This window comes from Onychostruthus taczanowskii, unplaced genomic scaffold, assembly GCF_017590055.1.
Source record: "Onychostruthus taczanowskii isolate IOZ18803 unplaced genomic scaffold, ASM1759005v1 scaffold10, whole genome shotgun sequence".
NCBI classification, from domain to species: domain Eukaryota; kingdom Metazoa; phylum Chordata; class Aves; order Passeriformes; family Passeridae; genus Onychostruthus; species Onychostruthus taczanowskii.
In genome coordinates, this window is record NW_024496526.1 from 7,876,868 (window position 1) to 7,890,335 (window position 13,468).

The 13,468-nt window shown below is 40.3% G+C and overlaps 1 protein-coding gene across 2 annotated transcripts in view; it reads right to left on the reverse strand.

Moving 5' to 3' along the window:
- MYLK (myosin light chain kinase) overlaps positions 1–13,468 on the reverse strand; it is a 196,544-nt gene that overhangs the window by 64,065 nt on the left and 119,011 nt on the right. For both annotated transcript variants that reach the window (XM_041408484.1, XM_041408494.1), the window contains exons 15-16: positions 9,459–9,539; positions 8,210–9,099 (exon numbers count right to left, since the gene is read on the reverse strand). In XM_041408484.1, the coding sequence (XP_041264418.1) occupies positions 8,210–9,099; positions 9,459–9,539 (971 nt within the window). The remainder of the gene's footprint in view (positions 1–8,209; positions 9,100–9,458; positions 9,540–13,468) is intronic.

Sequence of the window (13,468 nt, forward strand, 5' to 3'; positions counted from 1 at the left end):
CACACATCCATTAGAAGAAGCTTTTTTTCTCCCCTTTATCATCCTCCACAAAATCAAGCAGCTCTAAATAATGACTATTTTCCCCTGAGAAATGATGTGAAAACTGTCTCAGAAGAGGAGCACTGACCCCTCACTCACATGGGCTGTGCTCAGCCAACCACAGGGTGAAAAGAAAATCCACGTGCCCTCCCTGAGGCAACGCTTTTCCATGAGTCAGGCTGAAGCCAAAAATGTCACGAGCTGCAGTTCCATTCCAAATGGAGGAGAGACAGTAGAAAAGTATTCTTGCAGGCATCTAGCAAATATAAATTCACATGTCTCTGCTGTTTAAAGAGACATTTGGAGGGCAAGCCAAAGATAACTTCCAGTCTAAGAATTTATATAAATCTATGTAACATTATTAGAACAGATTGCACATTGAAACCTAAAGATGCTAGTACAAAAGCCCATGAACTATGGAACAAAGACACATACATGTGAAGGAGACCTCTGGCCACTTTACTGCAGGAAAGGAACCTGGCCTGTAAGAACAACTGAATCATTAAGGGACTGGAACAATGCAGAATTTACTTTAGCTTCTGCAGGAGTTTTCTACCTGCTCAAAAGCCCCTCCTCAGCTCACTGAAGACTAATGTGATGACACAGCGTCATTCCTTAACACTTGTTAATGAAGTTATTTTGTGAGAAAGAGGGTGAAGGAAATCTGCTTTTTTTTCAAGGGCCATGTCATTTTCTCTCCTAACTCCCACCTCCCAGAAGAAATAATCTGCATTCTATTTTCCTCCACTTCTCTCTCCCCAGGAACTCCACAGGAACAGCACATGCAAAACTCATGGGGATTGCTGGGCTTCTTCCTACCACCAGATACAATGGCAGTAGCCCTCAATGGAGGAGTGAAGGGGAAATGAGATAATTTGGGTCACTCTCGTTTATACAGTCACTAGTATTTATGAAACTGTGGACTACTAGGACTAGGTATGAAATTGTCCAATGCACCAGAAAGATTTGGCCAGGTTGGATCAGGAGTATAAGGGAAGGCTGAGGGAGTATGGCTGTCGAAACCTCATTTTCATGGAAAACCAGGAAAAATCCCCAAACCACTGAAACCCAGGAAAAACTTGATGAGATTTCATAAGGACAGGAAACTTCCCAACCAGGCCTATGTTCTGCGATCTGGAGCTACAGTCAATTCCCGGGGCTAGAAGGCCAAATGTCTTTCAATGAAGTATTTGGTATTTCCTCTGCAAACCCCATCATGACAAGATTATTTTCTCAGAACTGCTAGAAAGCCCAGACTGGTTACTCCAGTTGGGTATTCTGAAATCCTGGCACTTCACAAATCCCAGTCAGCTAAAATGCTTGCTATATATTTTGTCACCCCAACCCTCTATTTTTTTTTTAGGAAGCAGGCCATGGATGATCTTTAAACATCGTCACGAAGTGCAGGATTGGAATAAACATGAGTACTGGAATCTACCACTTAGACATTGGGACTGGTGCAGCTCTAGAAAAGACCTTAACAGCCACAGAAGCTGATACTTTACTGGAGGCTCTAGTTTAGATACACAGAGCCTTTCCCTTGGATTTTGAGCTATTAAAGGGTTAAAGGGTTCTCTGACTTACTCAAAAATAGTGCAAGACAGTTTAAAATATCTCTAGGCTTCTGCATTCTTTCCATGAAACTCCACAGAAAGTCAACCTCAGATATAATACAAATACACAAACCAACAAAAAACAGCTCCTTAGTCTCATTCCCCACACTGGCATCTAGCTGGCCAACCTCCTGATTCCTGTCCATGATGCAGACTCAAGTTTATGGCTTTCTCATTTGTATCCCATGGTACAAGAAAGTACTGTGGAGTATTTAGGCAATATTAATAAACACTGGTCTGTGAGAAATTGTGCCTAGGAGACATAATAATTTTTTAAGGAACTCATTGGCTTATAGAGGTAATTTTCTAATAAATTTCAAATTGTCTGGGCAAGTTCAAATGTGTGCTAGTGTTACAGTCATGTTTAAAAATGAGAAGTGGATTGACCAGGAAAATATTGACTACAGTTACAATGAAAATGGTGAAAAAAACCACAGGAATTTCAGAGAAGAAAAAAAGTCAAATGTAATTATTGATAACTGATAGAGTTTTAAGGAAAACAATGTAAGAAACCTACTTTCATGATTCACAACATTAGACATTTAACCAGCAAATGTATCTGTGCAAAGGTAATTTTTTTAACCTTTACTGAAATATTTGTGGTAATATCACATTATTCTGATTTTACTTAATGCTATATAATTAATCATTAATTACTATATAAATGACATTGATTTAGGAAGAGTTAGAGCTGCCAAAATAAAGATCTCCTGAAGAAGCTGACAATAGGAAATCATCACTCAGTCTGTTTCTAGTGGATTTCCTCTGTGATCAGACTAGGACCCAAGCAATTAAATATTTTAATCTATGACATGTCAGTACTCATAAATTAACTTTTATAAATTTACAGATGCTAGAAAGAATCTTGGAAAGGGAAAAGATAGCAACATAGTCCTCCTAAACAATCTCATTTACTTCTTAATTTGAGTCCCATTCACTCAAAGAAAATGGAGCTTGAGACAAAAAGAAAAGGGTGAAAAGAAAAGCTCTGATGGCAGCAAGGGATGCTGTATATTCAGGAGGTTTAAAGCTTAATAGAGAAATGACAAACATGAGTTCAAAAGTTGTGAGGTAGGAAGAGGACCAACAACCTCCAGTAAGGGCAGCAACAGGAAGGTGATCTCCTTCTCACTGATGCTGATACTCACACATGATTCTGCTTCCTCTTTTCTAAATAGGAAAAACAACTGACAAACAGCAACTGGAGAGGAGATTTTGGAAAGAGAACCAAACCAAAACAACCCCAAGCCTCCAAGGGCTGGATGAAGTGCATCATGGAGAGAAAGTTAGTAAGAGCTTGACTTGTCAAGTTTCAACAAAAAGGAGAAAGCTGTCTTGGTTACAGAGTCAAAGTCTTTCTGTCAAGTTAGAAATAAGGCATTGTTTTGTTTCTTGATTTAATAACAAAACTCTTACTAGAATAGCTAGAATTTGCAATAAATTGCCAGTGGTTATGGGAAATATCTCCCTTTGCTGTATTTAAACCCACACTTCATGCATTTTCTGGAAGAGGACAGATTCAGACATAAATGACAGTGCAGAGGGAAATGCGGCCTATGACAAACATGGTATTATCAGAACTGATGCTCAGATGATCTCCCCAACCTTTAACTTTCTGAAGAAGCTTTCGTAAGGTGCAAAATGCATCTGCTTTCAGCAGTGCATAGAGTTGTGTTAATTATACACCAAACTCTTGCTCAAATCTAATTTAAAAAGAAAACAAAAAAGTCACGGCAGATCCTAGCTAGCCGTAGCTAGGATGGCAGACGTAGACTTACATGACTGGTAGGAAGATTTAGGAGTTAAGTCACAAGGAAGTTGTTAAGGCATTATTGCTAATAAGATTACCAAATCTCTATGCTGCCAAGAAACTTGGGAAGAAAAAATGCTGGTTTAGACAAAGCAATACAAACTCAGGGCATTTTCTAAGCTACAGCATCACTGCTGTATAGACCTGAGTCTATATTAGAGAGTTCCTCTTCCATCTATATAGTCATAGAGTACTAAATCTATCCAAAAAAAGCTGGGCAAGCTGACTTTAAAAATGGCAAATGTGCGAGTTTAGACTTGTATTCACTCATACACCTCAGCTGGCCAGTTTACTAAGGATGCTGTGTACAACCCTTTCAGTGCTATCTCATAGAACGACTTTGGAACCATGCAAGAACTTTCTCAGTGGATTTTCTGTCCAAGAGTGAGTCACACAGCAGGACAGCAGCACAGGGCACTGCTGGGCTAGTGCTATACAAATGTAAAACAAAATGGGTTCTGCTCTAAAGTGTTCACCCTGTGAGGAAAATTGTTCTGCTCTGTCCTTATATGTCTAACTTCACTGCAATGTCTGCTAGAGCCTTCTTAAAAACATTTTTTCCAAACAAAAAGCCCCCCCATAACTTCAAGCAAAGAAGCCTCTCATTAAAGTGCCTCTTAACCATCCATCATCTACCCCATACTGTATGAATGTATAATGCTCCAATTTATGAATACCCTATTTTTATTGTTAGAAACCACTTATTTTGATCTTTAATGGGCAAAAAGCACATTAATATCTATCTCAGGAATGTAGATAATGGCACTCTGACAGGTTTAAAAGAAGAAAAATATAAAATCAAACCATTAATAAAATTATTCCACATCAGAAAAATAGTGCAAGAACTCACTTCATCATAAAAATAATACATTAACCAAAAAATCATGCCAATCAACCAACAGATTACTATTTGGGGAAGTGTAAAAAGTAATGGAAGAAAAAGTGTACTGATGTTCATGATTTCAAAGGGAAAATAGTTGAAATGTAAAATGGAGGGAACATGACAATCTATCAGCTATTGCTGTGATTGTGACATTCGGGATAATGCTGCCCAGATTCTGACTTCTAACTAACCCTAACCCTGCAATAATGGAATCCACTGCAAGCCCTAGATTAACTACCAGAAATCAGCCCAAATGCTGCATAAATACGCCTGAAGATAAAGGTCATTTTAGGAGCAGGGTTTATCTTTTCTTTTGGCAAAGGCCTTACCAGTCAGAGACTATTCTGATGCTGGTGTTTGTACCCAGGCTGCTCCAAAGGTACAGAAGCAGGAATAGCACTCTCCCTTCTGCACTCCAATGGCTAAACTGCACTGGATGGGCAATTTAGTGTCAGTCAGGCTCTGCAAGCACAGAGGACACCTGTGAACAGCATTGTTTCTAACTGGTAAAGGGCCTCAATATCAACTAGGAAAAATATGCCAAGAAAAGTTATTTTCAGTGAGTGACTACACATAGTTTTTACATAGTTTGCCTGTCCTGTGAACATAGTACACACAAGTATATTTCTAAGTTTGACCTTACTGGCCAAATATGCCACTGTTTAATCACATGTTCCTGAAACTGAATTTTATGCATTTATCTTCACAACATATATGGCATCAGGAGATGAGCAAACTTTTGTCTGTTTTTGACTTTTTTTTCTCTCTTCTAATTCAATTTCCAAAACACAATGACACAGCATTCTGAGGGTTCATGCATTACTTACACTGACCAGTTTGTGGGACAGTATTCCATACTAAGATGGGCTAGTAGTGTGGCTAAGAAGCAGATGGACATGCTTCGCTCTAGATAGGCAATTTTCCAGTATCCAGCTCATTAAGAACATGTAAGTTATTGTGAAATACCTCTGGTGAATCTAAAAAAACCCACCACAGTCACCACCAAACATCACAACACCACAAAAACAGTTTGTGAAATGGCTAAGAACAGATCTAGTCTATCCTCTTCCATAGTGGATTTTGTTGCTGAACACAAGGAGGAGCAAGGTCATGCCAAAGAAATAAAAAATGTCTTTGCAAGATCTAAACCCACTAAAGTGAGCTAGGTCTGTTTGCTGTGAATTCCTCTTCTTCCCCACAGACCCAACCTTCTTTCAGGTGAGGATGACTCTAGGGCACTACCTTCAGGGCCCACTAAATGCTGCTCCAAGCTTTGACAAAGGCACTGCTGCTGAAGTACACCTGTGGGTGTGATGGTATTGCATTTTCAGTGTTTGGGGCAAAGGAGGGAAAATGGGACTTTGCTTTGGCCTGCTCTGTACTGCATCCAGTGTTCTTGGTGCTCTCAATGTTTAAAGCTGCTCCAAACACTATCTATGAGACAGTTTCCCTATTGAACAATATTTCCTGATACTGAATGCATTTGCTGTTTCTCAGTTCTAGCCCTCTATTCCAGTTATTCCTTCTCCTCTCTTGGTTCCCTCAAGTAAGTATGTGTTCCTAATTAGGGAAACAGAGAAAACTGAATCTCTATGAAATCTGGAACTTAAAAGTATCATGCATACCTAGTTAGTTACTTAACACTTGGCATGAAAGAATCTTACAGCGAGAGAGCAGCAACACATTCTGCTCCAAGAGCCAAAGCTAGCAGGTACTGTCAGGAAAAAAAAAAACAAAACTGACCATCATGCAATGCACCCTCTCAGTGTACCAGAGGGTATGTAATAAGGTTTAAAAAAATAGTTCTAATCCTCATTCCTTGTCTTTCCATTAAAGGACAAAACTTAGAGCCCTGTGTAATATTTCTTTCCAAGATCCTCTGTAAATATGTGAAGAAGAAAGCCTAATTTTGAGATACTGGTAACATTGACTCCTAAGCATGGTTCAAGTGTAACAGTGCAGGTACAAGTGGAACATAAGGACAGTGTCTTCACCCCCTGCAAGAAGCTGTCCTGGAAAAGTGGATCCCTTATGCAGGACTGAGCTTTGATCCTGCCCTCAGTGGAAAGCCCTGTCAATGCCTGACACCCTGGAGTGCTGTGAGCAGGAGTGTCACCCAGCCCAGGCAAACTGGATGGGAGAAGCCTCCTGCCCTGCTCACACAGGTGGCTGAGCATTTCTGGACATCAGGATCACTTTACTATAAACAGCTACCCTCGATTTGCAATTCCACAGCACCATTATACAGAGTGAATAAGAGGTGGGGGATTATAATATTCAGTTACTCAGATTATTTCAGTGAAGAAAACAGCTTTCTGCAGCACCATAACACTAAAGCTTTGGGACTTTAGGAGGCTCCACCATAGCTCAGAAGCTTTGATACAGAGGTGCTGTCTATCTGATGGACTTTTGACAAAAGCCATGGAACTTTGGGATGCATAATTTCCTTTCCACTCTGAGCAACTCCAGGAAAAGCCTTGAAATCTTGCTTCCAGCATAAGGCTGCCTCAGCAGACTGATTCTGTCGGTACTTTTTGTAAGAATAGTATTTCCACCAGTCAATGTTTTCTCATGTACATGACACTTATCCTTATTCTATACAGCCCCCTTAGGTGAAAATCAACATGGACTCACAAAAAAAAACCCCTCAAAAACCACATTATGCTACTTCACACACAGGCCAGACACAATGCACCTGCTACCATCTGCCTTTCTCCATCTGCTTTGGTATCTCTTTAATGCAATGCTCAAGTACCCCCAGCCTCCCTGAAGACAATGCCATTTCTGACTGCATCCACTTCAGGAGAATGCCTGTGTTACTCTGCTTGGAGCACTGCACAAGGATTCACTGGTTGTGCTGAACTCTTCTGCATATTAAGTTTGTTCTCATTTGGTAAGACTAAAAACAACCTGGATTAAATGAAGGAAGATTGAAGAGTAAGAGTGCAGTCCCCTGTTTCAAGCTATAATTCTCACTGTGAACATGAACTTTTTTGTTACAGTGTGCCAGAGGATACAATTCTCCAGATAATTCCCTCAATGTTTTATGGAACACATATGAAGTTAAGAAGGTTTTTTTGTGCTATCAATTGTCCTTCCTTTCTATTTTTGTCCCAAGGAAAATATATTTTGTCTAGATACAATATTAACTTTCATGCAAAAAACAGTCTAGTGCGTTTGATCATCCAAAATGTGAAATACAAGGGAATCACTCAGTTTGAAAACAATAAGTATTCCCCCTAAAGACTTCTACCACATTCTATACAGTTTTGAAGTTAGTTAAGTCACCAAGCCAGTAGAGTGCAAATATTTCAGTGCTTGTAATGGCAACAGAAGCATCTGTGGTGGGGCTTTAAATACACTGGAAATCTGTTCTCAACTCTGATCTTAACTTGTAGTTGTAGTAATTTCTTTCTGTGACACAACCCCTCTTTGCTTCTGTGTTTCTTATTGCAATAAAAAGCCTGAAATATTAAACATACAGAAGAATTCAATTAGAATTTATAAACCAGCAATAATAGTATTATGCCTTCAATGTTCTAAATCCTTAAAGCTTAGTTTAAATAAGCATCATGTACCAGCTCCTTAAACAGTGTTAGCAATGTAAACAGTATTTAAAAATGCAAGAAGTTCAACTTTATAAAATTTACATCTGCAGGCTGTTAAAGGGGAATCTGGAAGAAATGTCAAACAATACTGTTCCTTGTGTACTCCACTGAAATAACAAGAAAGCTACATCTGGAAACAGTTACTGGCACAGGACTTAAATAAATATTGCATTACCTTTAATGAACTAAATATGATTAATCAAGAGCCAGATATAACAGTGTGCCATCCAGCTGGCTTGTAATGCAATTAATTTACCTTCTTGGGAGATGACAATGGACTTCGATGATTTGATGGCTTTGCTGTCTAGAGTCCAGGTGACAGCTGCAGGGGGATCAGAGGAAATCCGACATTGTAAGACCAATTTTTCACCATCAGCTACTTGAGCATCCTGAAGCTTCTCTGTAAAGGAGGGTGCTGTTCCTTTGCTTGCTGGTGGTTTGCTTGCTGGTGCTTTGTTTTCAGCTTTTTTCCCAATTATTCCGCCATCCACCACTGCACACCCACGTTCACAGTTTCTGTCATTCTTCTCCTCTTTTTTCACTGCTGGTTTGGCAACGGGGGCTTGAGAATTGGGGGTCGCGTTCTGGGCTTCAGAGTTGGCACGAGCATTTGGTGCAGGGGTGCCAGCGCTGCCATTCTCCGCAGGTGGCTTTTTCTTGGAGCCCAGCACAGACCTGAAATCTGTAACTGCAGGTTTAGGAGGTGGTGCCTTCTCTGGCAATGGGGTTTTTGGGGTGCCCTTCTTGGCCAGCACAGAGCGGAAGTCCACCTGCTGGGGAGCATGGACTTTCCTCTCCTCCTCTGACAAGGTCTTGGGTTTGACCTGCCGCTGCAGGTTTGCTCGGAAGTCCATTTGCTCGGCTGGGATTTCTTTCAGTTCCTCCTCAGAAAAACTTTTGGTGCTGACTTTCTTGCCTAAAATATCACGGAAATCGAGTTGTTCAGCTTCCTGCTGCCTCAGGCTCTCCTCTGTGTGCTCCCGAGTTTCCACTCGCCTCTTCAGCACGCCTCGGACGTCCTCCTGCTCTTCCTCAGCTACTCTGGTTACGCTGCTGTTCTTTTTGAAGCCACTTGTTCTACCAAATGTTAGTTTACCATGATCTCCACCATCTCTTTGCTCTCCAGAGCTGGCTGATTCCCTCCCACTATGATCCGAAAAAGAAAAGAAAGAGAGAGCCAGGAAAGGGGCTGGTTTAAAAATGTCAGGGAACAATCTCAGAGCAGGAACAAAATGTGTTTATAGAAGGGGAGGTTGATTAGAGGAGCATACTCCATTAGTTTATTGCATCAATGATGACTTCAGGAGCCATATAAGGGCACAAACAAAAAAGATCTTCTCTACTCTGCCTTGGTACAATGTGCTTAGCTTGTATGATGAAAACAATTTGTTAGGTCACATTTGGGGATTAGGTTGAACAGCAGCCAGCCTGGGTCTGTAAGGGCAGGGAATTAACGGAGCAAAAAATAGAACCCACCCATGCAAGTCCCTGGGAAAAATACTCACTCTCTGAGCATTTCTGCTGTGGAAGCTGAACTCTCCCGCAGCATCAGAGACACCTGGCAGCTGCATTCTCCAACTTGGTTCCTGAAATATTTAAGTGAAATCAGAAAAACTGGGGTTTCTCCTCAGTAATTTGCCTGAGCTGTGGTTGTGTGTTGCACTAAAGCAGCTCATACCCAGTGTGGCATTCCCCTTTTCTATGCCCATTATTGTGGGGATTGACTGAGTGGATTTGGTCCCCATATATTTGGAGCCAAGCTATCTCAAATAGCTTTTACTGATCTGTTGCTGTCTGCACTGGGAACAACATACTCCCTGAACAAAAATCAAAGCAATTTACAGAATGAAGCAGCTGCAAACAAACAAGCTAAAGGAAAATAAATACAAAAGCTGGAAAATCAAGACAGAGGAAAGGGCTATTTTACAAAGCTGAAAATCTTTCCAACTCTGCCTACTGTTTATTTATTCAAACCCAAGCTCTTAAGTTTTCTAATGTTAAGATATTAAAAACAGGGTCTCATTTCCTTCCCTCCCCTCTGGCCCAACCAATCAGCAAAACCCATCTACACGGATTGCTCCAGCCTGTACATGTTTATATTAAAAAACATAAAAGTGTCACCATATATGGTGCTGAGTACTTATTCTTCCTTTTGCAGAGGAATACCACGGATGCCTTCTGGAAAGGGCTCCCATTAAAGAATTCATTTAAAGTGCTCCCCGCTCCCCTGCAGCTCCCTCCCTCCCGCAGATATATATCATTCTTCCAGCCCCAAACAGCTCTTCTCTGCTCAACACAGGAGATACCAAAAGCAAAATTTAACTCCCCCAGGGCAGCAGTTGTGTAACTATTGCCACCACTCCCCTGACTGCTATTAAAAAACCAGACTTGAACTGATTAAGCACTAGAAATACCTTTTATTAGTGAAAACAGGTCTGTCCTTCCCAGTTTAGGTACAAGCTTGTAAATTAGCTAGAAAATCCTGGATTATTTATCTTTTTTGAGCAAAAATAATTTTTTGCTACTGAAAACACTTCCTGGACATGAGCAAAACACATCTGTTGGGGGGAGGCAGGTTTTCCCAGCTGTGTTCTGCTTTGAACTTGCTAGATAAGAGCACCTTCAAGCCCACTTAGCCCTGAAGTTTAAAACATGGACTCAGGACTGTTAGCTTGCCATAAATAAATTGTCTGGCCTGGTTTTTAAATAGAGCATGGAGAAACTTTCCTAGATATGGTACTGTTTGGGTGAAAAGACTCCTCTAATTTCACCCATATTTAACTTGCAGTGAAGGCAAGATAATTAACACAGATAACAGAATCACAGATTCAGCACAAAACTTTGTCTTTATAAGAGCAATTAGTGCCATCACCTTTTCAGATAGATTTCCCTTGATTTCTGTTGCTTCAGAAAAAGAAACAGTGGATCAGTCTAACATGAAAACTACAAAGAAATTGGTAGGTTTGATCAAAGTATCTGGATTGTAAAGTAAAGGCCTTGCTGATAGAAACATATCTTAAGACCATTAATGACAAGAAACTGGAGGAATGTTTTTAACACTTTGATATCCAGTGAGTCAGAATATGTACACTACAAACTGCTATTGAAGGCAATCCATGAAGACAGCACTGAAAGCTACAACCCTCGTTTCCTTCAATACAAAAAACTATATAACATCTGAGTACCAAACAGAAACTGTCCAAAGGGCAGGAGAGGATCCAAGTCAATGCAGAGAGTATTGAACTCAGGCCTGCACTGGAGACCTGCCATTCTTACTTACTGATATGTGTGGCCTCCATTTGGAAGAAGAGAAATAGAAAGCAGCTAAGACAAATGGAAAGATAAATAAAAAGAATAGCACATCACCTCCTCCCAACATACTGATTGGCATAAAATTATGGCAGGGTAGCAACAATGCTGAAAACCTGTTGTTTTCATGTAATGCATTTCAAACTGGCCCCTTTTGCTGCTGTTGGTACTCATGAGATTTTTCTCTGCTTCTCCAAAGTTTTTAAAGAAAGCAGACACACTCGAGCTGCTCATTCACCAGTGCTGCAGGGCTTTGACAGGCTGCTGGTTTACCTGAAGAGCCCTCCTGTTCAGGACTTCAAACCAATCCCAAGCTGACAAAGGACAAGCCATGCATGCTGAAGTATAGACAATTTGCAGAGTACATTAAATGTTGAGGCAGCCCTGCTCAGTTTCTGTCATGACTGTTTGGCAAAAATATTTCTCCACAAAAATTGTGTCACCAGTGGGAGAGGCTGAAGTAACAGAGACAGCACTGTCCCAGGAGAGGAATTCAGGGATACTGCATGTGGTCCTGACCACTGTGAAGAATGGTAGCATTTCTGCAGGACCCATTTCTGCAAGGCATCTTTCCCTCTGCAAATTCTTTGCATAGGCAAAGAAGCAAATAAGGCAAGCAAAGTAAATCCTTCTAAAGTAAGCTATTTTTCACAGGGTTTGGAAAATAAAGGAGGGGGTAAGAAAGTAGGAGAGCATTTTGTTCTTTCTATTTTTAAAACCTTGGGAAGCACTTACAAATTATGGCAACAGTGGGACATACAAGTACCTAGATGGAAAAATTATTCACAAGGTAGTTTTTTTGATCTGAATTATGATTTCTGAATCAAGTGAATGGCTGAAAACCAGATACTGGATACAAAACTTGAGTCTGTGTCTGTTCAAAAGTGTAGCTTTCCCAGGGTAAGGCCTGCTCCCAGTGAAATAAAACTGATGATTTTAGGAGCAGGAACATACTCTTGTCTTCTGAACCCAGTGACAGAGTCTAAAAAGGTGAAGTTAAAAACACCGACCCAGCTTGGAGATCACAGGATGGAAAAAGAGAAACATGCCAAGAAAAATGAAAAAGGATTGAGCGATTTAGATACCAATTTCAATCAAGAATGATTCCAGAATCTTGGTAAATAATTTTTACATTTACACAATTTCAGAATCTAGGCAAGGCAAAGATGCAGAGGGAGTGTTAGAAAAAAGAGAGCCTTGCAAGTACATGGGTACATCTTCAAGTCTTTCACATCTCTTCTGTTTTGAATCTTGGCAATAACAACATTACTTGTGCAGCTTAAGGTTCTCTGTGTTGGCATTTTGTCAACAAAACCCAGACAGATCTTAGTGGCTCTGTTATTGTGGAATAATGATAGACATGGATAAAACCTGTGCTTAGTAGCTTTGCTGTAAAGTAGTGCCTGGAAGTGTTGACTTTTGCAGGACTATTTTGTAGAATGCTCATGCACAGGACTTATCTTTAAAATGTCAAGGAATATTAATAAAAAAGCCCACAAAAAAACAAATAAAACCCCAGCTGCAAAGCTTGAGGCAATTTTAAAAATAGCTCTGTGTCCTATTGTGGGATCAGTTTTCCCTGGAATGGCTTTTATGTTCAAAATATCTTGAAATACTAGTTTCTTGGCAGAACGTACTCAAATATTTTCACTGAACCTTAGATGAGACTTATTGTCTGCGTGTCCCTAGGAAGCACTCCCTGGAGGAACAGGAAAAAAAGGAGTTGTAATTATATTGGGGGGACGCACTGAAATTTCCTACCAGCCTACCAAGTGTGAAATAAATATTGCAGAGTAAATGACATTTTTTTCAAGAATGAACTGAAAGGGGCAAAGAAGTTGGCCCCTAATTATAGCTGGTGCTTCAGTGCAGGTAACTGCAGATCTTCAGAAAGAAGTTTTGAAACTTTTCTGTGAATTAAATGGAGAGACAGTCCAGACTGCATGAAGCTTTAGCCCCAAGAAAGCAACTAATCTACTGGATCACGACTCTAGCTGTATAAAGCAGAACAGCTCTACTGCCTTCAAAGAGAATGCACTGATTTACCTCACTTGAGGGGTTTGTCAAAAGCTTTTTATACCTGAAAGAACAATATTTTTATTTGCATTTTGCAGCACTAGGTGGAAGAATGGAACAAGAAAGAGTAATGGCTTTCTTCTCTAAAAATAGGCAGTGTATTAATAGGAGAAAACACAGTTTGCAAACT